Source organism: Oncorhynchus keta, chromosome 11 (assembly GCF_023373465.1).
Source record: "Oncorhynchus keta strain PuntledgeMale-10-30-2019 chromosome 11, Oket_V2, whole genome shotgun sequence".
Classification (NCBI taxonomy): Eukaryota; Metazoa; Chordata; class Actinopteri; order Salmoniformes; family Salmonidae; genus Oncorhynchus; species Oncorhynchus keta.
Window position 1 is genome coordinate 38,104,942 of NC_068431.1, and position 27,298 is coordinate 38,132,239.

Consider the following 27,298-nt stretch of genomic DNA (forward strand, 5'->3'; position numbering starts at 1 on the left):
AGGTAGCTTGGGATTCACTTTTGGTTTGTGGGTGATTGTTGCCACACGGTACTGTTTCGTTCATGTTCACATTTATTGTTTTGTATTTCATCGTGTTCAGTTGGTCTTAAAATAAACGTTATGGACACTTACCACTGGTCCTCGCGCATTGGTCCTCCGATCCTTCTCGCTACTCCTCCTCAGAGAGGAGGAAGAATGCTGTTACAATTTACATTTAGTTCATTCATCAGACGTGCTTATCCAGAGTGACTTACAGTCAGTGCATTCAACTAAGGTAGATAAACAACATGTCACAGTCAAAACAAAATTCTGTAACCGTTAATGAGAGTTATTGTATTTCAAGTGGTCTGTTGGTTTATTTTGTAGCTTGGACTACTTTGAACATCATCGCTGCCACTTTTAGTTGGCTCCTCTTCAGTTGGCTCCTCTTTCCTATATTAAATTGATTTAAACATTTATTGTGATATAATTCTTACGTCATTCAGAATGTATTTGCAGTTTGAAGGACAATTCCACCACTTTATAACCAGTTATTGTGCTGTAAGTACCTGTATACACTGAGTGTACAAAACATTAGGAACACCATCCTAATATTGAGTTGCACCCCCTTTTGCCCTCAGAACTGCCTCAGTTTGACGGGGCATGGACTCTACAAGGTGTCGAAAGTGTTCCACAGGGATGCTGGCCCATGTGGACTTCAAAGCCTCCCAAAGTTATGTCAAGTTGGCTGGACGTCCTTCGGGTGGTGGACCATTCTTGATACACATGAGAAACTGTTCAGTGTGAAAAACACAGCAGCGTTACAGGTCTTGACACACTCAAACTGGTGCACCTGGCACCTACTACCATACCCTGTTCAAAGGCACTTAAATATTTTGTCTTGCCCATTCACCCTCTGCATGGTACACATCAATTGTCTCAAGGCTTACAAATCCTTCTTCAACTTGTTTCCTCCCCTTCATCTACACTGATTGAAGTGGATTTTACAGGTGACATCAATAAGGGATCATAGCGTTCACCTGGATTCACCTGGTCAGTCTGTTACGGAAAGAGCAGGTGTTCTTAATGTTTTTAAGCTTCTGTTTTGCCCTCATGTACCGTATACTACAATTCCCAGGATGCATTTCACCTCCCAGGATGTAATGCATTGCCCAGTCTGCAGTTAGCTTAGCTGGCTAGCAAGCTCAGACTAAAAGGCTATGAATGGTCAATCCATCATCTGCAGTGGCCTTACAGCATTTACTGAGATGCAGCCTCCGCAGAATTCAAAGCATTCATACTTCTTGCGCTTCAGAGAGCTCTTCATACGTAGCCAATAAATTGGTCTGCACTGCACCACTCCTAGTGATTCAGGGCTAATCTCTATAGCCATCCAGCTACAAGCCACTAGCTAAACGAAAAGACCAGACCTTACCTCTTCTGAGATGTTGGAGTCCGTTTCCCAGTGCTTGACACAGGAGCTCAGTCAAGATAGCATGATGTAAAACGACTGCACCGTTTCCCCCCACAAATCTCCTCATTGTTCCACAGCAAAATTATTCTACATTTAGGCTATTGTTTATATGTGTATTCCACACTATGTTGGGGTCAGAATCTGGGCAACCTCCCGGAGGCCCCGCAATTGCAACACTCGTGCCGCCAGATCACATTTTCAGATCAAGCATAAATTGGCTTTAAGCTTATGTTATAAATTACGAGTGCATTTCACATTACTTTTGTGTTGTAATCATATTATAATGCTTGCATGCATATCATGCCCAATATATGTTTATGTATTGTCACCAAGTTTATTTATTTTTATTTATTGCCATTCAAATTTAGATGCAAACAAAAGCTAACAATACGTTACTGTATCTGATGGTTAGCTAGCATGCTAGCTCGACTGCTACACCCAAAATAATAGTGTTTGCAAACAATAACAGCCAAGCTTAAGCTTAGTGACTGTCTTAAACAACAGTCCAAACAACATTTAGGCCTGTTAGAACACAACATTTATCATGACATTTACAGGCTAATTACTACAGAATCCTAGTCTCTAATGATTGAAGCCTGTATCTTTGATGTTAACATTAGCAATGCTAGCTAGCTAAGTAAAGTAGCCAACCTTGCTGCATCTAAAGTATTTTCAACATTAACAGCCAAATACAACACTGTAGAACTAATAAAAAGTATGAAGTTAACAAGTAATTCACTACAAAAATATAGGCTATTTGGAAAGAATGCAATGGCTGGAGTTGCAACTTTATTTGAGATCATGGGAGTGGTCTTGCCAAATGGAGTCATGGGAGTTTGCTGGAGGAAGCTGACTATAAATATAATATCTATAGGTTTTTGGATGAAGACAACCAGAGCAACATATAGCAGGCTGTTCCAATATGATCAGAAAACTGCAGATGAGTTATATAAATAGCTGAAAATGACTGTCCGTAAAAAACTTTTATTAGTCATCTCAGAGATTCTACTTGAAAACTTCACAAACAATTTCCAATTTTGCTCATCATTAAACAGTCAATAGACATGAAATCATAATACTGCACACTGTGTAAGACATTAATAAATACTTCTTAATAACAACCCAAATGTTAAAAGCGGCGGAGTTTCCCTTTAAATTTAGCCATAGAATCAATGACCAACAAATAAGCATAATGTAGCTTACTGGAGTCACACAAACTGCCACAGAAGCATGCATTACAAAATCAGTTTTGTCTTCTCTTCTCCAGAAATCTGTGTTGGCTGGCCTGTATAGTTCTGAGGGATCTGTGCTGGAGGTAAACACAAAGTATCATGAACATAAATGTATTATGTGTGTCCTTCATTTAAAGGTAAAAGGTAAAAACATGAGTTGATTTCGCACTGGGTATTTGCTGTCCTCTAGTGGATATAAAATGTAATTGCAGCCTCACCACTGACAATTGGCTTTCATTTCCAGAGACACCACTTTGCTCAGGCGATCGCCATCCTCAACACCCAGGGCTGCAATATCTTTGAGAAGTTCTCCAGAAAGGTAAGACAAAAGCAATGTAAGAACATTCCTCTTTTCTAGTTGGTTTTGTACTATTTTGACTCTGTTTCTGTGTTGTGTTTTTGGTTGCCAGGACTACCAGAGGATGCTTGACCTGATGAGGGACATCATCCTGGCCACAGACTTGGCTCATCACCTACGGATCCTGAAGGATCTACAGAAAATGGCTGATGGTAAGTCATCCCCCGGCCCATACATCCTGTCTGAGTGTCTTGTGAGCGGTAGGAAGGTAGATCTTCATTTCTACAGCTCTTACATTTCTTATTAGAGCTCCTGAGTGGTGCAGTGGTCAAAGCATTACTACAGACCCTGGGTCGATTCCAGGCTGTATCACAGCCGGCCGTGACTGAGAGTTCCATAGGGCGGGGCACAATTGGTCCGGGTTAGGGTTTGGCCAGGGTAGGCAGTCATTGTAAATAAGATTTTTTTCTTAACAGACTTGCCAAGTTTTAAAAAATATAATTTTACCTTTATTTAACTAGGCAAGTCAGTTAAGAACAAATTCTAATTTACAATGACGGCCTAGGAACAGTGGATTAATTGCCTTGTTCAGGGCCAGAACAACAGATTTTTACCTTGTCAGCTCAGGGATTCGATCTAGCAACCTTTCGGTTACTGGTCCAACACTCTAACCACTAGGCTACCTGCCACCCCACTGTTAAATAAAAATGAAATTAGATCATATTGTCTGTTTTGTCTTCCAGTGGGCTACAACACCAAAGAACCTCAGCACCATAACCTGCTACTGTGCCTGATCATGACCTCATGTGACCTCTCTGACCAGACCAAAGACTGGAAGACCACCTGGAAGATCGCAGTAAGTACCCACTCAGATCTGACTCCTCTAATAAGAATTTTGGGGGTGCTTATATTTGTCCTTTTATACTCGTGTGTAATGGAAATGTTTTTTGGGGGGATATTCAAATTCCCCCTGAGACACCTGCAGGAAGTGGGGTTGCACCCCTGGAGTCATTAGGGTTAAGTGCCTTGCTCAAGGGTACAGCAACAGATTAAAAACATTCTTCACCTTGTTGGCTCCGGTATTCAAACCTGCAACCTTTCGGTTACTGGCCCAATGCTCTAACCTTGAGGCTACCTGCTGCCGCTAAACCAACTGTGTTCACCCCTCCTCCTTATTGCATTTACATCTATTTTATTATTGTTAGTAAGATGGTCTCCATGTAGTATGCTAACATGAAACTCATGTTTGTTTTTGTGACAGGGACTCATTTACAAGGAATTCTTTTCTCAAGGAGATCTGGTATGTATGTCATTTTTTATGAATGCCAAAAATGGTATCCATCATATTGTTCTCTGTGTCCATGTAGTACAGGAACCTTTACAATGTCCTGTGTGTGTGTGTGTCCCTGTGCTTGTGGCTGCAGGAGAAGGCTATGGGGAACCGTCCCAGTGAGATGATGGACAGAGAGAAGGCCTACATCCCAGAGCTACAGACAGGCTTCATGGAGCACATAGCCATGCCCATCTACAAGTGAGCCTCTGACTGATCTGTAACCCCCATATCTAGGAGATGAGTGGTGTAATTGTTAACTCAGACAATAACAACTGTTGTGTGTTGTATATACATATTAGTGGTCCCTCCTTAGCTTGAGTCTGACTATACTTTCCTCCCGGCTTTGCTCCCTTCTCCTGCAGACTCCTCCAGGACCTGTTCCCCAGGTCGGCAGAGCTGTATGACACCGTGGCCAGCAATAGAGAACAGTGGGGCAGGGTCTCTCACAAGCCGGGAAACCATTCTCTGGATTATCTAGATGCAGAGTTTGAGCAGCCACAGGAAGAGCAGAATGGATAGGATGGAAAGACAGAGCAGGGACGATGAGACCAATGGTAGCCCTCTGGCCCAGCCCTAGGACACAGCAAGACAAACTAACAACTACATCATCAGTAATGTATTACCTCCCCCTGAAAATACACCTATTTTACAGGTTGTGGTGTGGTGTTGTTGCTGATACAGAAATCTAAATGATCATTAGAATGTGTCACATTGCAGCAGGTATAGAGCAATACAATGCAGATAGCAGGGGGAGGCAGAAAAGGATTGATTGCACATCATTGTAGAAGACAATACTGATGGCTTTGATCTCATTTTTCAAATGATTTTTTCCCCCTTTGCCTGGAGTTTCTATCAATGATATTTGAACTTTGTGTGAATCTTTACAGGTAGGTATTGAGTGTTACCAGGTCAAAACATGTATATTATAAGCAGAATGTTACAAGCTTGCCTTACTTTGTCTAAGTTGCCTTCAATGTGAGAAACTGCTGGATTGATAATATATACTTTGTGATATTGTGTATATAACAATGTTAGTGATTGGAATACATAACACTGTAAAACTGTATATTTGTTGTTATAAATGTACTAGTTGATAGAGCACAGATTTTTCTTAACATGTAAATGGTTTAATTGGCGTTACCACCACTTTGGGGATTCCTTGTATTGCCTGTAGAACTCCAAACGTTGTTTTCAGGGTTTGGTCTAAATCTGGGACTGATCATCTCACCCTTTGGACATTGATTTTTGAATGTGTGACAGCTACAAATGGCATAGGGTCTATATGCTTTTTGTTTTTGGAACAGCTATATTCAGTTATGTTGATGTACTGTACAGTATGTATGTTTGCATTTTCCTATTTCCAAATAATAGAGATAATTCTGTGAATTCTGAATCTACATGTTAACATCATGCACTGGATATTTGCATTTGTTCTTAATTGATACTTGTGGACAAGTAAAATATTGTTCACCCAATGTATTGAGTACGTGTCCTTTCTCAATCCACATCTTCACCTTCTCTCCACATATTTATCTTTAAAAATCTTTAATCTGAAGCATGTTGCTGTTGTTAATGATGAAGATAGTGTTGGGCTACATGTAATAACCAGTAATGGCGGCAGGGGGCGCTACCCCCAACTCCAAACACCACTCCCTTGTTTATTGTGGATTGGGGGACTCTGGGAAAAGATGGCAGCTTCCTGTCTGTACCTGGGATTTACTTTTCACCAAGGACGCAATCAAAACAGTTGCATGTAGATATCTGCCCAATCGCCTCAAATTCATATATTTGAAAACTTTACTAAGATTTACCATGGAGAAGAGTGGAAGCATCGACAGTCTGGGCTCGAAGCAATCCTCGTCAAGGCAGGCCAGCGTTGATTCATTGTCCAGGTGGGGCTCGTTCAACTAGCTCCCTGTGTAGTCGATTGACAGGAGCTTTTATAGTTATCTAACTACATGCTATCTAAATATGGCGAACATTTGTCGACAGTGAAGATATTGAATTATACTAGTGTATTTCAATGAAAGTTGTTGAAGTATCAGCTAAACTTTACTGGGAGATTCGGGTTACAAAAGTCGCTATAGCAGGCAGCCCGAGAAGGTAAACAGTTGGCCCAAGATAGCAGCCTTAGTTTATACGACTAACGTTATCTAGTTAGCTAGACATAATGTCAGATTCCACAGCCATCTAGTCTGGGTACAAATAGCCCATGGGACTGGAAATCAGAGAGGGTCTGTAACATACAGAGTGGATCTATTCTCCAGTCCCCTGGGCTTGGTGCCAGCCATTTAGTTTCTGCTTTGGCGAACACGGCTGTCAAATGAACAAGCAATTTTGGTATGGTATTATTTCTCACTGGTCATTATCCTATAGTAAACGTATTCTGCAATTCTGTTGACAGTACGTCCACGTCTCGTTCTGACCGGTCCACTCACGCTGCCAAGACCCCCTATGCGATGTCTTCTGACAATGTGTCCACCTCAACAGAGTTCTCCCCAGAACTACGGGTTGGTACATGGCTTTTCACCTATAACTTTACATAGATTCAGTTCTACTAATGTAGCAATAGCATCTTAAACATGTCTGCGGTTAACCCTCTCTCTTTTCTCCTAATGATTTCAGGGCAGACCTAAAGCTACTGCCAAGGTATAGTCTTCCATCCCTCTAACCTCAAAGATTTGCGTTGGTGTTTAAGTAAAAATAATGAACTTGATTTGTGCTGTTGGCTACTCTGTATGTTTTACCTCAACATTGGATATTGTTTTTTATACAGGTGCTCAGGGATCCAAACAAAGAAGAACCACAGTTACTACCAAAGGAAAGTGTGCAAGACATGGGTAGGTCATCTCCCCCACCCCCCAGCTATGGGTTATTCTGGCTTTAATGGAATGACCTGCTTAAACTTTTGTTTGTATTTTCTAACAGCCAAAGACGTCACTTACATCTGTCCTTACATCGGTGCACTGAGGGGGACATTGACTGTCACCAACTATAGACTGTTCTTCAGATGCATGGACAGGGTATGCTTTTCAGCTTTCCATTTGTCTCCATTCCACTCTTCAGGATGTCAAATCAGTGTTCATATTATTTCCTTTGTCTCCTAGGAACCAGCGTTTGTGCTGGACTTGCCCCTGGGGGTAGTGAGCCGTGTGGAGAAGATAGGAGGTGCATCTAGCCGTGGTGAGGTCTCCTACGGGCTGGTCTGCAAGGTGAGCAGTGACCACCAAAAAAATGTCTGGAACATCCCTTACCTGCTGTTTATACTAATATATCATCTCTTTGTTGCTCTCAAAGAGAACAGGCATTTTTCTTATTTTTCTTATACTTCAGACTCTAATCACTGCATTCTAGTGCTTCTTCTTTCTCTGAGTGTAAATGACAATGGTTACAGTGACCTGTCACTCTGTCTCCTCAGGATATCCGTAATCTGCGGTTTGCACACAAGCAGATGGAGGACTCACTCAGGAAGTCCATTTTTGAGATCCTGATGAAATTTGCCTTTCCTGTTTCCAATGGTTTGGTGAGTGAGTCACTAGGTCTGTTGCCCATGGTCTGCTACTGTGTACTATAAAGGCCCAGGGCCAACTGACCGACTGTGTTTTTCCCTCTGTCATCCACAGCCAATCTTTGCCTTTGAGTATGGGCAGGTCTATCCTGAAAATGGCTGGAAAGTGTATGATGCTCAAGCGGAATACAAAAGACAGGTATTTGGAAGATTTCAAAAATCTGGGCTTTAGGTATAAATTGTTTTAAAATGTTTTTATACTCGTATGTGTGTGTAGGGAATACCCAACGAGAGCTGGAGGATAACTAAAGTGAATGATCACTACGAAGTGTGTGACACTTACCCATCAAACCTGGTGGTGCCTGTCAACATACCAGATGAGGAGTTGAAGAGAGTGGCTGCCTTCAGAGCCAAGGGCAGGATACCTGTGAGTTAGCATTTACACTACACACTGTCCCCACTCTTTAACTGTCTGCGGTACCTCTGTAGTAGTACGCTGATGTAGTACCACGCTGATGTTGTACCTGCGGTCTTGTGTTACTGTCCGTGCCAATGCCTCTGCTGTGGCTCTGCAGGTGCTGTCATGGATTCACCCAGAGAGCCAGGCCACAGTGACCCGCTGTAGTCAACCCATGGTCGGGGTCAACGGCAAGCGTAGCAAAGACGATGAGAAGTACCTCCAGGCCATCATGGATGCCAACGCTCAGTCCCACAAGCTCTTCATCTTCGATGCCAGGCCTAGCGTCAATGCTGCCGCCAACAAGGTATGTAGTTAGTAATAATAATCATGTTTTATTTTGCGTCAAAGTGCATTTCCCACACACGGTGCCTATACAGTTCAATGCTCAACCCATAGTGTTGTTTTCTTTGGATTTGATTTTGATCTCCTCTCACAGATAATTACATTCTGTAAGTATGAAAACTATTCAGAGTATATTCAATTCTAAGAGATGATGACTACATTCCCTGCGTTCTCCTCAGATGAAAGGGGGTGGCTATGAGAGTGAGGATGCCTATCAGAATGCAGAGCTGGTGTTCTTGGACATCCACAACATCCATGTGATGAGAGAGTCACTGCGCAAGCTGAAGGAGGTGGTCTATCCCAACATCGAGGAGTCCCATTGGCTCTCCAACCTCGAGTCCACTCATTGGCTGGAGCACATCAAGGTGAGGACAGAAGGGAGAGAAAAAAAATCAAGGTTGAGATTATTTGTTGAACCTGTCTGTCTGTTCCCTGTGTAGCTGATCCTGGCTGGGGCGCTGCGTATTGCAGACAAGGTGGAGTCTGGGAAGACTTCAGTGGTGGTTCACTGCAGTGATGGATGGGACCGTACTGCCCAGCTCACCTCCCTGGCCATGCTGATGCTGGACGGACACTACCGCACAATCCGTGGCTTCCAGGTGCTGCTGGAGAAAGAGTGGCTGAGCTTTGGCCACCGCTTCCAGCTAGTAAATAAGCCTTTACTCCCTCTCACTGTGTAGTGTTCCTTATACCAAGCTAAAACACTTGGGACACATTCTCTTGATTATTCATTTACGTTTTGGAAATGCTTGGGACATTCTAATGCGGTAAGAGAAGTTCAAATGGTTTGAAATTTCCTCATTTCCTGACTCACATGGGTCAACCATCGCCATGGCACAGCTTTACCCTTCTTGTGTTTTGTTCAGCCATTACGGTCACTTGACTTTCTGTTCTTCTCCCTCCTTCCCCATTCTCCTTCCAGAGGATCGGTCATGGGGATAAGAACCACACAGACGCAGACCGCTCGCCTGTCTTCCTGCAGTTCATTGACTGTGTGTGGCAGATTACCCGACAGGTGAGGGACATCACTGGTAGGGGGTGTTGATGGGTAGTCATGTGACCTGAGCAGAAAAAATTCCAGGCTTAGTAATAAAGTACACATTACACACGGGATGATTTCCTGATGTACATAATCCCTCCGGATTCTCCTGATCGTATATGGATTATAATTGAACTGTTCCTGTCTAGTTTCCTGCAGCCTTTGAGTTCAACGAGTACTTCCTGGTCACCATCCTGGACCACATGTACAGCTGCCTGTTTGGGACATTCATGTGTAACAGTGAACAGCAAAGGCTGAAGGAGGTGAGAGTGCAGACTATGTTAGGTTTAAACACCACTTGGATGGAGTGCAATTCAGAAAACCTGAAACTAAACTCAATGTTTATTTGACTGTCTCTCATGGATGACATTTCATACACAGTTGTCATAACAGTGCTAATAGGAATATGCTAATGGATATGTTTTATTTGCTAATGTTAAATGCAACATCTCATACATCTAATTGTTCTGCAGGAGCTGCCTAAGAAGACAGTTTCTCTGTGGGCCTACATCAACAGCCAGCTAGAGGAGTTCACCAACCCTCTTTATGTCAACTATTCCAACCATGTGCTGTTCCCAGTGGTCAGCATGCGCCACCTGGAGCTCTGGGTGGGATACTACATCCGCTGGAACCCTCGCATGAGGCCACAGGTCTGGGCAAACTACCTCACTTTCATAGTAGTAGTAATGATGTTGATAGTAGTAATACTGTCCCTCTGAATGAAATTGAGGAGGGGATTATGGATCTCTCTCTGCCCGTTAGTATGTTAGTCACACGCAATACCTCCTACAGCACTGGCCCGATTTCAGGTCTGCGCTCAGGTCTGTTGAACGCTGGTCCGACCAATCTGATTCCATGCTTCAAGATTGCTTCGATCACGTGGATTGGGATATGTTCCGCATTGCGTCAAACAACAACATTGATGAATACGCTGATTCGGTGAACAAGTTTATTAGCAAGTGCATTGGCGATGTCATACCCACAGCAACTATTAAAACATTCCCAAACCGGGCCTCCCGGGTGGCGCAGGGGTTAAGGGCTCGGTACTGCAGCCCCAGCTGTGCCACCAGAGACTCTGGGCTTGCGCCCAGGCTCTATCGTAGCCGGCCGCGACCTGGAAGCCCGTGAGGCGACGCACAATTGGCCTAGCGTCGTCCGGGTTAGGGAGGGTTTGGCCAGTAGGGATATCCTTGTCTCATCGCACACCAGCGACTCCTGTGGTCGGGCCGGCGCAGTGCATGCTAACCAAGGTTGCCAGGTGCACGGTGTTTCCTCCAACACATTGGTGCGGCTGGCTTCCGGGTTGGATGCGCGCTGTGTTAGAAGCAGTGCGGCTTGGTTGGGTAGTGTATCGGAGGACGCATGACTTTCAATCTTTGTCTCTCCTGAGCCCGTACGGGCGTTGTAGCGATGAGACAAGATAGTAGCTTCTAACAATTGGATACCACGAAATTGGGGAGAAAAAGGGGTAAAAAAATTATAATTATTATAATAATAATATCCCAAACCAGAAACTGTGGATTGATGGAAGCATTCGTGCGAAACTGAAAGCGTGAAACACTGCTTTTAACCAGGGCAAGTTGACCGGAAACATTACTGAATACAGTGTAGATATTCCCTCAGCAAGGCAATCAAACAAGTCAGTATAGAGACAAAGTAGAGTCGCAATTCAACGGCTCAGACACAAGAGGTATGTGGCAGGGTCTACAGTCAATCACGGATTACAAAAAGAAAACCAGGCCCGTCTCGGACCAGGACGTCTTGCTCCCAGACAGACTAAACTTCTTTGCTCACTTTGAAGACAATACAGTGCCACTGACATGGCCCGCTACCAAAACCTGCGGACTCTCCTTTACTGCAGCCGACTTGAGTAAAACTTCTAAACGTGTTAAAACTTGTTGTGGATAGGGGGCAGTATTTTCACTTTGGATGAATTGCGTGCCCATAGTGAATGGCATCAAACTCTGTCCTAGATTGCTAATATATGCATAGTATTATTACTATTGGATAGAAAACACTCTGAAGTTTCTGAAACTGTTTGAATTATGTCTGTGAGTATAACAGAACTCATAGGGCAGGCAATCTTCCAAACAAGTTTTGAAATTCTGAAAGTTGGGGCAACATTGAGGTCATCGCCCCCTCCCTTCCCAACAAGTTATGGATCTGGAAACACGTCCTACGCCTTCCACTAGATGTCCTCATTCAGTAGAAAGTGTAATAGAGCATTTGCTGTGAACTTTGACCTAATGGGAGGGAAAATAGTCGGTTTCGCAACAGAATGCCATTTTGCTGTGGCGCATTTCTCTGTGAGTGCTACGGCTGTTCCAATCAGCCCCAGATGAAAACGAATGATCCGGTTGGAACGTTATTGGATATATATGATTATAACATCCTGAAGATTGATTCTGTACTTAGTTTGACCAGTTTATTCGACCTGGAATATGTCTTTTGGAAGTTCTTGGACCAGCAGTCAGTTTTTGGGCACGTGAGCTGAAAGTGATAGCAAATGCAGCTTGGACACTAGTATTGGACATTATGGAACAATACAAATTTGATTTGCCATAAAGATCCGGCATTTACAAAATTACAATGATTGGCCCAAGGCGGGTTTTGTTAGTCACACACGGTATCTCAATTGGCCGGGGGTGGCTGCATAATTTGTGGGGGACTACATTTTTACTGTTGCATTGTTAGTATGAGTATAAATGGCAGTTTATATGCTTGTTTTAGCATAGTTATGTTCTAGTGTTGACCACTACTGTTTGTGTACCTTCTTCCCAGGAGCCTGTTCACCAGCGCTACAAGGAGCTGCTGGCCAAGCGGGCGGAGCTTCAGAAGAGGGTGGAGGAGCTACAGCGAGACGTGACCAATCGTTCTGCCTCCTCCACTGAGAGGGCTGGCTCGCCCACCCGCTCCATCACTCCCGTTCAGACCTTTGTTTGACAGGGGGCTTATAGAGTAAGGCTAAGGACTGAGGCCTCACAACGATAAGGTGCCATGCCCATAACTAATAGACTGCACTGCAGGGGACTTGCTGTGTCACACATTCCTGCTTAACATGACACACTCCTGTAGAAAGCAACGCAACCACCAAGTGTCTGTAGAAACCATGTATTGGCCTTTGGATGTTCCATCTCACTGCTACTCCAACAGCTGAGTTCGTACAGGGTCAGACCCATAGAAATAGAATAAGAATATGAATGTATATGTCTATGGTCAGAACCCTATGTTGTCTATGCATCAAAAAGACGTGCTGCCTCTGTTTCAGACCACCCATAGACAATAACAGAGGCCTCTAGTGGCCAAAAGGCTGTTTAGCTTGGGCAGCATCATTAAGGGCTTCCACCATGCTTCTGCCATTTTAAAGTAATCAACGTTTTCAAAAGGGTGGTGATTCCTATGGGTTGTAGCCTCAATGGCACTGCCCATGCTGTCACACATGCTATAATGGCACATATATAAATGAGTCCTCTATTTATCTCTGAGACCACCTCACTATAGCCATACTTTACTTCACTGACCTCTGCTACCAGGGTCAAGAGTACTGTAACATATAATGATCATCAAATAATCCCTCACAAGTATGCTATTGCATATCGGCTTAACTACATTATGCTATTGCATATCGGCTTAACTACATCCAGTATTAATGCATTAGTTTATTCTAAAGTAATAAGTACACTAAATTATTAATAGGATAAAACAAGTAGCTAATATGCTCAATGAATTTCTTCGTTGTGAAAGCGAGGTGGAGAATTGAAAAAGAAAAAAAGACATGCTATTTAAGCAATTTTCTGTTTATTTCTACTTGACATATTCCAAATAGGTTTTGAAGTCAGAAATGTCTGCAAATGGTTTTGAAGCTGAGAAAATAGTTACATGTGTATGTGACAAATAAAATTTGATTTGATTTGATTTGGATGGACACATTTTGACCAAATAGGTATGAATGAATGTGGGTGTATAGTTATGTATGACATTCCATCTGATCAGTATGTTGATGTTTTTTTTACTAGCAAGTTAACTACATATTATTTCCATTCTCTTAGCCTAGGTTGTGTGTACAGTTTATACCATAGACTTTTAGGTTAATACTGAGCTCTGAGTCTCAGTTATAATTAGGTGATAACTTGAGGGCTTTGGTGATGATGTGTACGTCACGTTGCAGACTGTTTACCCAAAACAGATCAGTAAAATTGACAATGTGCATGACATGGTTTAGTTGAAAGGTCATACCCACAGGTTGTTAATAAATGCTGCATATGTATCGAATAACAAATTCTACAGAAACTAGAAACTGAATGCCACAGATGGCACCAACCATTCCTCCATGGAAAATGTTAAGAATCGCCAACAACATGCATCTCACAGGCACAGTGATGTAGAGCTTTGCACTGTTGTTTAAAATAAATAGTCACAACAGGATTTTGTCTTTGAACAGTGATCTGATTTACTAACCAGAGGAAAAGTAGTGAGGCTCATTCCCCACTAGTGAAGTGGCTTTTTTCATGGCCTCGCAAGGGCACATCCTTAATCAATATAAATCATTAACTGTTTATCTAATATTTATGTGTTAGTAGAATAATTAATTTGGTAAGAATGTTATGGTCAATTTAATTGCGGGCCATTAACTTAGAACAAGCTGACTACCATGGACTGTAACCCATGCCTGTCAACAATACACGTTTGACTGCAATATTTTGATAATTTATTTGTTTTTGTTTAAATGTTAATTTGCAAAATTGGAAATAAAACTATTTCTTGTCCTTATATATTATGATCACCAATATATTGTTAGTAGGTAGGTAGATACAACATGACAAAGTACTTTATATTGCCTGTGAACCACAGCATATGGCCCAGCACATCAGCAGTTTATCCAGCCTGGATTTACTTTGCTCTTTGATCCGGGATTGACCCCGGTTGCTGTTGACTTCATTTAATGATAAATAAAAGACCACCACAAATTAAATGTGTGTTGTGAACACAATCTTCAACAGAATTCATAGTACCATTGCATTGCCTAATATTTTCAGAATGACTCTGACAATGTACACAACGGTATGAATATATTGTTCTCTTTTATCCCCAGTCACCTGACAGTGACATTTAATTACATGTAGCAGCGAGCTTTTAGAATTAAAAGATCTAACAGTAATACAGCATATGTACATTCTAGTTACTTTGTTTCCATATTCCTCTTATCACAGTGATACAAATTGAGGCAGTTTAATGGAACTTAATCGCTGTGTTGTTTTGCACTGTGATTGGCTTCTGTGTTTCAAAATACAAAGTCCCGCGCACTAATGATGTGTCATGATTGGCTTCTCTTTCTTCTGTCGTTGGCCGCATCCGGTTTGAATGACGACGCTGCGGATACAAAAAAGAGAAAGGGAAAATAGGAATAGCTAGCTAAGAACAGCGAAAAAACTATTTACATTTTACTCTTGTTTATACATTTTGCGGATGCTAGATCAGTATTTTTGACTAACTATGTCAAGTAACTTATGTTAGCTAGCCAACGGAGAGAGATGATAGATATTTAATAATATTTAGCTGTTTATTTAGCATTAGCTTAGCTATTATTGGCTAGCTACAGGCTTAGTTAGCTAACGTTAGCTACCAAGGAAATTGTTTGACAACACATTGTCTGGGTGACTAGCCATTTCACTCTATTTGTTTTTATCTTTGACTTTTTCTTGATCTTGGTGATAATGGCAACATCGGCCCTGTACGCGTGTACGAAGTGTAACCAGCGGTATCCTTTCGAAGAACTGTCGCAGGGACAGCAACTGTGCAAGGTTTGGACTGGAAGTGTTTGGGTGATAGCTAGCTAGTTAACTAGCACCACATTTTGCAATATGAATAGATTACAAAGCAACTGCTACAGGCTCATAAGCATTTCGACTGCTCCCTGGATGTTTAATTATAAGGTCTCTGGCCACATTCAGCACTTATCGCAAGCGATGGCTTTGATGATAGATTATGTAACAACTAACTATTATCCTTGCAGCCTGTCTGGGACGCAAATGGCCACCTTGTTAGATAATGTCACGCAGGACGATATAATTTATTCGCGAAATGTTTTTTCTATTCATGCAGTCTGCTGGATGTAGCAGACAAAATAACGTCAGATGAACATTGGTTAACTAGCTAGCTAGATATTTTAACATTACGTCTCCCATGACCTGTTCATTTAGCATTTGTTTACACTTCATGCCCTTTACAAATAATACAAATTGGATTTATCACCGATGTAGCCACAGCGCCAGTGTATTTTACCTACCGGCAGCTACGAAATTGAATTCTAGGAGGCACAGTGTAGCATCCCTCTTCGCCCAGTAGTGTAGGTTATGTTCCACATAAATTCTTCATGCAATGTCAAAAATCAAGTTGAAATTTGTGACAAATTATCACATTCTTGTATTCATGCGGATGCGTTGGAAATGCATATTTCACATTGCCATAATAAGCATACCACACACACATACTGGGCAGAAGGCTTGAAAACCTGTGTCTGAATAAAAGGTAAGAGCACTATTCCATGCATGGTTAATTATTGTAAACAAATGCATAACACTAAATAACCCCATACAAAGGGGTTTTGACATTTGGGACAAACCAAACTCTCTGATTTAGATTTTAGTGAACTCTTCAAATGTTATGTCCTACACTGTATCTGTTTGCATTTATTTTTAAGCAAATGGCCTTGAACGGCTTTGTTTCTTGTGTCAACAGGAGTGTCGCATCGCTCATCCCATCGTCAAGTGTACATACTGCAGATCAGAGTTTCAGCAGGAGAGGCGAGTTTTGCTCCATCACCTTTACTGTGTATGGTATTGTTATTCCAAAGGCTCCAAAGGCATCACCATGTAATATAGTGATAACATTGGTTCCAGGATGTTGATGCGATTTCTTTTTCACGTTCTCTATTCCAGCAAAACAAACACAATTTGCAAGAAATGTGCCCAGAATGTAAAGCAGTTTGGGACGGTAAGTTTTGACTTGAATTGACGCCTCTGTTATAATTTTACAACATGTATTAACTTCGTTATGGTTATGTTTGCCAAATCTTCTGTTCCCCACTCAGCCTAAACCCTGCCAGTATTGTAACATCATTGCTGCTTTCATTGGAACAAAGTGTCAGCGTTGCACTAACTCAGAGAAGAAGTATGGCCCTCCACAGACCTGTGAGCAATGCAAACAACAGTGTGCATTTGACCGCAAGGAAGAGGGTAGGAGGAAGGTAGGCACGCACACCCGCTGCATTGATACCCTAACACATTTTGTCCAGCACTCATGAGATTGCGTATTTTCCACTTTCCTGTGTGTGTGTTGTCAGGTGGATGGGAAGCTGCTGTGCTGGCTATGCACTCTGTCCTACCGCCGTGTGCTGCAGAAGACCAAGGAGCAAAGGAAAGGTTTCAGCTCCTCCCACTCCAACTCCTCGCTCAATGAGAAGGACCACCACTCCAGGCAGCAGCATCATCAACACCACCAGCAGCACAGACACAGCAGCTCACATAAGTAGGCCATGGTGCCACAGCCCTATCCTCTAACTGTTAGGCCATTACTTCCTCTGTGATGCGGGTCTTCTGCAGGTCTCTACTCTGTCACAATACTGTACATCTATTGTGCTGAACGAGCACTTTTTGGAAGGATGTTGTGGTCTCTGAGTAATGATGCATGTGTCAGATATTTGAAGGAACACGTTGAAAAAATCTCTGATAACTTGGTGTTTGTTCTTTATTGTCTTTTTGTAGACTCAGTGGGAGCCTAAGTCCAGAGCAGGAGCAGGGACTGTGGAAGCAGAGGTAAGACGTACCCCCTCCCGTCTTGATTGACTGTTATGACAAGTCTTTTAGCCTAGTTATACAACTTAGTTGAACTATGGTATACTCTGGGACACTTTACAGGTCTGATGGAGAGCCTCAGTGGCTAAAGTTGTGTGTTGGTTCTCCCCTCAGCCATAAATCTTCTTCGATCCAGAAGGAGACCCCAAAGAAGAAGCCAAAACTAGATGTGAAGCCATCCAACGGGGACAGGTACGAGAGGAGTTTCAATCACATGTAAGGAGTTACAAGCCAGCTCTAACTTTTGAAGTAACCATGGAAAACATCCAGTAGGTTCCTACTGACACTTTTTTGACCTCTATTGTTCTAACACACATCTCTGTGATAGATGCCATCAAGGTGTGTTGGATTAGGTAATGGTACAAAGTGGGTCAGTGTGAAAGATCTGAGTTAAGGTACTTTCCTTTTTCTGACAACTTTTCTTCCCTGCTCTCTGTCCTCTCTCCCATCAGTAGTTCCATTACCCAATCTATGGATTCTGGAGGAACGGACAACTTTATTCTGATCAGCCAGCTGAAAGAGGAAGGGATGTCATTAAAGAGAATGCTTCAACAGAGGGATCAGACAATACTGGAGAAGGACCGAAAGGTACACACCTAATTGTATCGTCACAGTAATTCATGCCCCTAAACGACCACTGCTGAGACGGGCTGCTCCCAGGTGGTAATGGTAGGCAACAACACATCTGCCACGCTGTTCCTCAACATGGGGAACCCTCAGAGGTGCGTGCTTAGTCCCCTCCTGTACTTCCTCTTTCACCCACGACTGCGTGGCCAAGCATGACTCCAACATCATTAAGTTTGCTGACGACACAACGGTGGTAGGCCTGATCACTGACAATGATGAGACTATAGGAAGGAGGTCCAAGACCAGGCAGTGTGGTGCCAGGACAACAACCTCGTCCTCAATGTGAGCAAGACAAAGGAGCCAATCGTGGACTACAGGAAAAGGAGGGCTGAACACGCCCCCATTCGCATCAACGGGGCTGTAGTGGAGTGGGTCGAGAGCTTCAAGTTCCTTGGTGTCCACATCACCAACAAACTATCATGGTACCAAGAGAGTTGTGAAGAGGGCATGACAAAGCCTATTCCCCCTCAGGAGAAAAGATTTGGCATGGGTCCTCAAAGTTCTACAGCTGCACCATCGAGAGCATCTTGACCCGTTGCATCACTGCCTGGTTGGCAACTGTTCTGTATTTGACCGTAAGGTGCTACAGAGGGTAGTGCGTATGGCCCAGTACATCGCTGGGGCCAAGCTTCCTGCCATCTAAGACCTATATACTAGGCGGTGTCAGAGGAAGGCCTCAAAATGGTCAGACTCCAGCCACCCAAGTCATAGACTATTGTCTCTGCTACCGCACAGCAAGCGGTACTGGAGCGCCAAGTCTAGGACCAAAAGGCTCCTTAACAGCTTATACCCCCAAGCCATAAGACTGCTGAACAATTATTAAAATGGCCACTCGGACTATTTGCATTGTTTTTACACTGCTGTTACTCACAGTTTATTATCTATGCATAGTCACTTTACCCCTACCTACATGTAGAAATGACCATGACTAACCTGTACCCCCGCACATTGACTCAGTATCCCATTTCATATTGCCTCATTATTGTTACTTTAGTTGATTTAGTAAATATTTTCTTAACCAACAACGCAGTTAAGAAAATCTAGTTAAGGGTTTGTCAGTAAGCATTTCACAGTAAGGTCTACTACACCTGTTGTGTTCGACACACGATTTGATTTGACAAACTGTCCGTTTTGCTATGTTCAATGTGACTTCTGGTCATGTTGTATTCACCAGATCGTCTCCCTCTTTGTTTTGTCCTTCCAGCTCACAGAACTCAAGGCAGACTTCCAGTACCAGGAATCTAACATGAGGGTTAAGATGAACAACATGGAGAAGGTGCACAAAGAAGCCATGGAACAGCAACAGGTAGAGTAAAAATTACCATATAGACATGAAAGAACAAGACATCTTGTGGGCCCCTAGCTAGGTTTCCATCCAATTGGCAACACAGTTTCATGTGAATATTCTAAAATCTGCATAAAAGTAATGCGTACAATTTCCCATCCAAGATGTTTCCATCAAATTGACTTGTTGGTCATAAAAGGCAGTGCGTGATGACGTAGTGCACGTAAAAATATATTTTGCGGTTAAATTCCCATGTACCGAATAAATATACAAGTTAAATGGGTATCCATTGCATTTTTAACTCTACTGATCGTTTTCTCTCAACATTTTGCACTCTATAGTGAATGTGCCCACTCTGGTATTGGCACGTGCACTCTAGCCAACAGCTTGCAGATACAGTGCAGGTATAGCCTACATGATTTGTTATGGACAAAAGAGCAAGAATTTTTATTTGACAAATAGTAAGACTCTTGACGTTTTATTGGAGAGGAGCATGAAGCTCATCACCGTGCGCTTTCACCACCCTGTGAAGTTCATAACTTATTTCATCTGTAGCCTAATAAACTGCATGCTTTCCTGAGTTGTCGTTGGAGGACCTCATATTGCAACATACCTGTTGCTTCTCAAGCAGATGGGATTCAAAAAACTTTCCTAAAAAGTTAGACACAGTAGGATGAACCATACCTTGAGAAAGTATTCATACCCCTTATTCCACATTGTTGTTACAGCCTGAATTCAAAATTGATTAAATATATTTTCTACACACAATACCCCATAATGACAAAGTGAAAACATGTTTCCACATAAGTATTCATACCCCTGAGTCAATACTTTGTAAAAGCACCTTTGGCAGCAAGTACAGCTTTGAGTATCTGGGTAAGTCTGTAAGAGCTTTGCAGACCTGGACTGTGCAACATTTGCCCATTATTTTCAATATTCTACAAGCGCTGTTAAATTGGCTGTTGATTATTGCTAGACAACCATTTTCAGTTCTTGCCGCAGATTTAAGTCAACTGTTACTCGGCCAATCAGTCTTCAGGGTAAGAAACTCCAGTGTAGAATTTGGCGTTGTGTTTTAGGTTTTTGTCCTTCTGAAAGGTGAATTAATCTCCCAGTGTCTGGTGGAAAGCAGACTAAACCAGGTTTTCCTCTAGGATTTTTCCTGTGCTTACCTCCATTCTGTAAAAATATTTTCCTGAAACTCCCCAGTCCTTAACGATTACAAGGATACCTATAATATGATCCAGCCACCACTATGCTTAACAATATGAGTGGTACTCAGTAATGTGTTATATTCAGACAATGTCAAAGACTATAGACTCACCTTCATGGCATACAGCTTCCCTTCATCGTGACCACTGTTCTTTCTGACCAGAAACACTTTCCCATAGGCTAGACAGAGAGGAAACATTGGGAAAGTTTATCACATTTGATTGTAGCCCCTACCACCCACCACATTTACAATCTTAACTTTTCATTCTAAATGTTCCACACAAAAAAATAGACAGAAATATAGGTATCCAGGTCTCCAATAATACTATGGCGCTATCCTGAGTGGTGCAGTGGTCTAAGGCACTGCATCTCAGTACGAGGCGTCCCTACAGTCCCTAGTTTCGAAACCAGGCTGTATCACATCCGGCTGTGATTGGGAGTCCCGTAGGGTGGTGCACGATTGGGCCCAGCTTCGTCCAGATTTTGCCGGAGTATGCAGTCATTGTAAAAGATAAATAAAAATTGACCTTTTTTATTTAACTAGGCAAGTCGGTTAAGAACAAATTCTTATTTTCAATGACGGCCTAGGAACAGTGGGCAGAACGATAGATTTGAACCTTGTCAGCTCAGGGGTTTGAACTTGCAACCTTCCGGTTACTAGTCCAACACTCTGCCGCCCCAGGGTAGCCTTAACAATTTGTCCTTAACTGACTTGCCTAGTTAAATAAAGGTTCAATAAAAAATGTAAATAAATAAAAATGGATTTGCCCCAAACATAACTTTGTATTCAGCCTGGCAAGAGTGGCCAAAGGGGTGTTTAGCATCCCCAGTGGCTCTGCAAGTGTGGAGAGGATATTCTCAGCTGCTGGCCTGCTCACCAGTCATCATCACATGAGCCTGAAGCCATAGACTGGCGTAACAAGTTTTTAATACGATTTTTTTTTTTTTTTTTGTATTTCATTCTAAGTAAGTCACAGCCTATATGCACAATTTATAGATTCATTATTTAATACAACAAAATGTTTGTCCCTACCAGCCTATTATGTCGCAAATGCTTCACAATGTATTTTTTTGTAGGCTATAGCCTTGAAATAATGTCTTTTAAAAATTCATTTTAGTTCCTTCTTAGGCTCCCTGTCTGGCTACTGGCCTATTTAGTGTTTATATGCTGTTTAATATGACATTTAGTATATTTGAAATGTTAGCTTCTTTTCATGTTTATTCAAATACTTTTCATTAAAATCCACATGGTTTGGTTGCAATACTTACAAACCAATTGGTAGGTCTAGGCGGTCACAAAAATAGATGGGTGTTGGTTAAATTGTGATTTGATTGGAGGGAATTTGGAGCGGCAGTTTGTTTTTCTGTGAGCGCGGCGTGGTTTTTAGGGAAAGACCTGGAGCACCGGTGTGGTGCACCACTCAATGAGTGGGATTTCCAACCGCTCAACTCTCCTCACATGCTCTGGTGGGGACCAGAGAGTAGTAGTCATTTAATAACAATGTGAAACACATGTTGCACACAGTGAGCCCATGTGACTTGTTAATCACATTTTGCCATAGCTAAAGGGTTGAATACTTTTTGACTAAAGACTCAATTTAATCCCTTTTTTTAAAATTCAGGCTGTAACACAACAAAAATGTGGAGAAAGTCGAGGGGTGTGAATACTTTCTGAAGGCACTATAATCAAACGCTCCTAGGTTGTGGTAAAGGCTTTCATTAAGCATAGATGGTCACATACTCACTTTTCTTTTACTACAGGCCAAAAACCGGGAGCTGCTGAAACAAGTGGCCGCCCTCTCAAAGGGTAAGAAGTTTGACAGGACAGGGAGTTCACTGCTGTTACCGTAACGACAAGCCCACCCAACCACGGCTCAGTGGCTTCGTTGTTTTAACACTGAAAGCCTGATGCCATTCTACCTTTCCCTCCCTCCTTCCTGTGTTTTCTCAATCATTTTGATCTTTTCAGTTATGTTATTTGTTGGAAAACAGGTGACCATGCTATACATGGAAATCCTCTTTCATGTTGGCATGAAAATAAGGACACATCCTCAATTTCAACATGTTTTAAATGTTCTAACCCTAAGTTTTTTACTCTGCCACTGGATGTGATGTGACTGTGGATGAGGAGAGAACCTCGTTAACACTGCCCGGGTCCAGCAGCATGTTTTGCGCAAGGTGGATACGATTCTGTCAACATCACAGATCCCACTTGATTTTTTACGGATGTCATGCAATCTTATTTATTCAATTACATTTTGTAGCTTTTGGTCTTTTTCTCACCACATACTCAGAGCATTGCCCAGGTTTGGGAAATGCTTTTTCTTCAACAGCAACTTTCTCGTAACATATTAATTATATTTTTCTAAATGGACGTAATTATGGAAGAGAAACTCCTCCTTATTGGAGACCCTTCTCAACTTACTATGTATGCAAATGTCAAAAGGGTCACTGACAACAGCATTGCTGGCCAGTAGCAGAGACCTCTAGACGTTAAAGTCCAAAAACCATCAACTCTATGAGAGATTTTTAAACTTTGTTTTGTAGAGACACTTCCCGGCTGCCCTCTTTCTCACTGTGACAGCTGTAGTGCTTTGCTGTTTTTCTGTAGTGGAACGATTTGTAATACTGCATGACTTACTGACATACAAGTTAGCATTGTGGTCTCCTGTACTATAATGTAGGGTTTCTCAAATTGGGTTTCACGGGCCCCTGGGGAGGTAATGCAGGAGGTCTGCGGCCAGATCTCAAAATAACAGTTTTTGTTTTAAATTTTTAAAGAAAATCATGAATATTACTAACAGATTAATTATTAAATTAGGTGTGTTGAAGGAATCCGTGGATTAAGTTTAAGAGGGTATAATTCAATTTAATATTATTAATCTACGGTTTGTTCTTAACTTTGGGCAGAATGGCCCTGGGAGGCTCACAAGGATATTGGTATCCACAGTACTCCACCAGTTATCTATTTTTCAACTCATTACTTGTCCCCCTCTCACCCAAGGAAATGCAGAACATGAATGCACTGTAATTAAAGTTTTCTCTGCCTCGTAGAAAAATGTGTAGAATTGCAGGACATTGGCTTGTAGGGTATTAGCTTGTATGCTACTTCTTCTCACTGGAGTTGTGTTCTGGTTAAGAGGGGGTCCCTGATGAATTTGGTATGACGAGTCCCCGGCCCCAAAAAGTTGAGAACCCCTGCTGTAATGTACTTTTTCAGCCTTTAAAAAAAAAAAGTTTTTTTTTTATATGTGTAAAGGTATTACAGGGATCAGTCTATGTATTTAAAATGTGTAACTTGTATCGGTTTTAGTGAGTGTGTGTCAGGTAAGGCTGGTTAATTATATAAATACATCTGTAGAATACACTTTTTAAAGGAACGTACCATTTTAGCTCTGCACCAAATTGAGCTGGTTTCATACTGTGGCGTACAGATCACATTTGTACTTTTTCCAAACCCAATGTTTCAAAAAATATTAAATCTGTTTAAACATACGTAGTGTTTTTATTTTACTACCATTATCTCAAGGAGTGGCTCTTTACTATTGGGCCTTTGTAGCAATCCTTTATAATAGTGTCAACCCCACACAAACACCATTCTAGCCTGGATTTTGCCGGTACTTTTACCTCTTCCACCAGTTGGATTTTTTTGTCAACGGCTATTCCATGTTTAACCACTAGGTAGCACTCGTTAATTTGCTTTACTCTAAGATCTGACACGCTGACTCAAAGGGCTCGTTTGAGTGGTAAGAATGAAGCACCTGAGTAGATAAATGTCGGGGGAGGTGCATCTGCGACAGCTGAGCGTCAGACACTGGTATTTCAACAGCAAGGGTCAGATCAACATGGCAATGTTTTCTTTAGAATGTCAGAATAAACATGCCTCTAACCCCCATATCACATTCAAACTGAAATCAAATGTGTGTACGTTGCGCAGTCAATTAGTGAGTATCTCATATCACATTAATTTGGATATGTATACATGAATGGTGGCAAAGTTGGTTTCAGTCAAGTCTTAGGTCACGTTTGTATACAGTACCAGTCAAAAGTTTGGACACATACTCATTCAAGGGTTTTTCTAGATTTTAAATTAATAATAATAATAATAATATGTTTCTACATTGTAGAATAATAGTGAAGACATCAAAACTATGAAATAACATATGGAATTACATTTACATTAAGTCATTTAGCAGACGCTCTTATCCAGAGCGACTTACAAATTGGTGCATTCACCTTATGACATCCAGTGGAACAGCCACTTTACAATAGTGCATCTAAATCTTTTAATGGGGGGGGTGAGAAGGATTACTTTATCCTATCCTAGGTATTCCTTAAAGAGGTGGGGTTTCAGGTGTCTCCGGAAGGTGGTGATTGACTCCGCTGTCCTGGCGTCGTGAGGGAGTTTGTTCCACCATTGGGGGCCAGAGCAGCGAACAGTTTTGACTGGGCTGAGCGGGAACTGTACTTCCTCAGTGGTAGGGAGGCGAGCAGGCCAGAGGTGGATGAACGCAGTGCCCTTGTTTGGGTGTAGGGCCTGATCAGAGCCTGGAGGTACTGAGGTGCCGTTCCCCTCACAGCTCCGTAGGCAAGCACCATGGTCTTGTAGCGGATGCGAGCTTCAACTGGAAGCCAGTGGAGAGAGCGGAGGAGCGGGGTGACGTGAGAGAACTTGGGAAGGTTGAACACCAGACGGGCTGCGGCGTTCTGGATGAGTTGTAGGGGTTTAATGGCACAGGCAGGGAGCCCAGCCAACAGCGAGTTGCAGTAATCCAGACGGGAGATGACAAGTGCCTGGATTAGGACCTGCGCCGCTTCCTGTGTGAGGCAGGGTCGTACTCTGCGGATGTTGTAGAGCATGAACCTACAGGAACGGGCCACCGCCTTGATGTTAGTTGAGAACGACAGGGTGTTGTCCAGGATCACGCCACGGTTCTTAGCGCTCTGGGAGGAGGACACAATGGAGTTGTCAACCGTGATGGCGAGATCATGGAACGGGCAGTCCTTCCCCGGGAGGAAGAGCAGCTCCGTCTTGCCGAGGTTCAGCTTGAGGTGGTGATCCGACATCCACACTGATATGTCTGCCAGACATGTAGAGATGCGATTCGCCACCTGGTCATCAGAAGGGGGAAAGGAGAAGATTAATTGTGTGTCGTCTGCATAGCAATGATAGGAGAGACCATGTGAGGTTATGACAGAGCCAAGTGACTTGGTGTATAGCGAGAATAGGAGAGGGCCTAGAACAGAGCCCTGGGGGACACCAGTGGTGAGAGCGCGTGGTGAGGAGACAGATTCTCGCCACGCCACCTGGTAGGAGCGACCTGTCAGGTAGGACGCAATCCAAGCGTGGGCCGCGCCGGAGATGCCCAACTCTGAGAGGGTGGAGAGGAGGATCTGATGGTTCACAGTATCGAAGGCAGCCGATAGGTCTAGAAGGATGAGAGCAGAGGAGAGAGTTAGCTTTAGCAGTGCGGAGCGCCTCCGTGATACAGAGAAGAGCAGTCTCAGTTGAATGACTAGTCTTATGTAGTATCTAGAATTATGTAGTAACCCAAAGTGTTAAACAAATCAAAATATATTTGAGAATTTTCAAAGTAGCCACCCTTTGCCTTGATGACAGTTTGCACCCTTGGTATTCTATCAGCCAGCTTCACCTGACATGCTTTGCCAACAGTCTTGAAGGAGTTCCCACATATGCTGAGCACTTGTTGGCTGCTTTTCCTTCACTCTGCGGTCCAACTCATCCAAACCATCTCAATTGGGTTGAGGTGGTTTGATTGTGGAGGCCAGGTCATCTGATGCAGCACTCCATCACTCTCCTTGGTCAAATAGCCCTTACACAGCCTGGAGGTGTGTTGGGTCATTGTCCTGTTGAAAAACAAATGATAATCCCACTAAGCGCAAACCAGATGGAATGGCATATCGTGGCAGAATTCTGTGGTAGCCATGCTGGTTAAATGTGCTTTGAATTCTAAATAAATCACCAACAGTGTCACCAGCAAAGCACCATCACACCAACTCCATGCTTCACGGTGGGAACCACACTTGTGGAGATCATCCGTTAACTTGCTCTGCATTACACAAAGAAACAGCGGTTAGAACCAAAAATCTCCAATTTGGACTACAGCCCAAAGGGCAGATTTCTTCCAGTCTAATGTGCATTGCTTGTGCTATTTAGCCCAAGCCAGTCTCTTCTTATTGGTGTCATTTTAGTAGTTGGTTATTTTCAGCAATTCGACCATGAAGTCCTGATTTTGAGATGTGTCTGTTACTTGAACTCTGTGAAGCATTTATTTGGGCTGCAATTTCTGAGGCTGGTAACTCTAATGAACTTATCCTCTGCAGCAGAGGTAACTCTGGGTCTTCCCTTCCTGTGGTGGTCCTCATGAGATCATTTCATCATAGCACTTGATGTTTTTTGTGACTGCACTTGAAGACACTTTCAAAGTTCTTGAAATGTTCCTGATTGATTGACCTTCATGTTTTAAAGTAATGATAGACTGTCGTTTCTCTTTGCTTATTTGAGCTGTTCTTGCCATGATATGGACTTGGTCTTTTAAAAAATAGGGCTGTCTTCTGTATACCCCCCCCCCCCCTACCTTTTCACAACACAACTGATTGCCTCAAACGCATTAAGAAGGAAAGAAATTCCACAA

General features: G+C 42.6%; 3 protein-coding genes across 5 annotated transcripts in view; all 3 read left to right on the plus strand.

The window, feature by feature from the left end:
* Positions 1-5,783, plus strand: part of LOC118390201 (cGMP-dependent 3',5'-cyclic phosphodiesterase-like) — a 49,125-nt gene extending 43,342 nt beyond the window's left edge. Inside the window, exons 23-29 of the mRNA XM_035780537.2 lie at positions 2,721-2,768; positions 2,930-3,004; positions 3,096-3,195; positions 3,727-3,839; positions 4,245-4,283; positions 4,408-4,514; positions 4,679-5,783. Coding sequence (XP_035636430.1) covers positions 2,721-2,768; positions 2,930-3,004; positions 3,096-3,195; positions 3,727-3,839; positions 4,245-4,283; positions 4,408-4,514; positions 4,679-4,835 — 639 coding nt within the window. The 3' untranslated portion in view covers positions 4,836-5,783. The remainder of the gene's footprint in view (positions 1-2,720; positions 2,769-2,929; positions 3,005-3,095; positions 3,196-3,726; positions 3,840-4,244; positions 4,284-4,407; positions 4,515-4,678) is intronic.
* Positions 5,784-5,984: 201 nt separating this feature from the next.
* Positions 5,985-14,437, plus strand: LOC118390202 (myotubularin-related protein 2). Its single transcript, XM_035780538.2, has 16 exons — positions 5,985-6,208; positions 6,721-6,826; positions 6,942-6,965; positions 7,093-7,156; positions 7,245-7,339; positions 7,424-7,528; positions 7,735-7,839; positions 7,940-8,023; positions 8,102-8,251; positions 8,400-8,588; positions 8,806-8,991; positions 9,067-9,273; positions 9,549-9,641; positions 9,815-9,928; positions 10,139-10,315; positions 12,447-14,437. Exons 1-16 carry the CDS (start codon positions 6,129-6,131, stop codon positions 12,606-12,608), a joined length of 1,941 nt encoding a protein of 646 aa, XP_035636431.1. The 5' UTR covers positions 5,985-6,128; the 3' UTR covers positions 12,609-14,437.
* A 584-nt stretch (positions 14,438-15,021) lies between these two features.
* On the plus strand, positions 15,022-24,137 carry LOC118390203 (protein FAM76B). 3 transcript variants are annotated; one of them, XM_035780539.1, is made up of 10 exons: positions 15,022-15,466; positions 16,404-16,468; positions 16,604-16,658; positions 16,756-16,911; positions 17,008-17,192; positions 17,429-17,479; positions 17,582-17,734; positions 17,971-18,106; positions 19,350-19,451; positions 22,404-24,137. In XM_035780539.1, the coding sequence occupies exons 1-10, from the start codon at positions 15,380-15,382 to the stop codon at positions 22,491-22,493; spliced, it is 1,080 nt and encodes a 359-aa protein (XP_035636432.1). In that variant the 5' UTR covers positions 15,022-15,379; the 3' UTR covers positions 22,494-24,137. The 3 variants fall into 3 exon arrangements, with proteins under 3 accessions (XP_035636432.1, XP_035636434.1, XP_035636433.1); XM_035780541.2 differs by having other exon boundaries at positions 15,025-15,466; positions 17,633-17,710; positions 17,974-18,106; XM_035780540.2 differs by having other exon boundaries at positions 15,027-15,466; positions 17,633-17,710.
* Positions 24,138-27,298: the final 3,161 nt, after the last annotated feature.

What these genes read in the sequence shown, in the direction of transcription:
- LOC118390202 (XM_035780538.2), top strand. Translation starts at nt 6,129, where the DNA reads ATGGAGAAGAGTGGAAGCATCGACAGTCTGGGCTCGAAGCAATCCTCG. An exon ending in AGCGTTGATTCATTGTCCAG is followed by an intron (nt 6,209 to 6,720) that starts GTGGGGCTCGTT and finishes TTCTGTTGACAG; the next exon opens with TACGTCCACGTCTCGTTCTG. An exon ending in AAGCGGAATACAAAAGACAG is followed by an intron (nt 8,024 to 8,101) that starts GTATTTGGAAGA and finishes ATGTGTGTGTAG; the next exon opens with GGAATACCCAACGAGAGCTG.
- LOC118390203 (XM_035780539.1), top strand. Translation starts at nt 15,380, where the DNA reads ATGGCAACATCGGCCCTGTACGCGTGTACGAAGTGTAACCAGCGGTAT. An exon ending in AGGAAGAGGGTAGGAGGAAG is followed by an intron (nt 16,912 to 17,007) that starts GTAGGCACGCAC and finishes GTGTGTTGTCAG; the next exon opens with GTGGATGGGAAGCTGCTGTG. An exon ending in AAGCCATGGAACAGCAACAG is followed by an intron (nt 19,452 to 22,403) that starts GTAGAGTAAAAA and finishes CTTTTACTACAG; the next exon opens with GCCAAAAACCGGGAGCTGCT.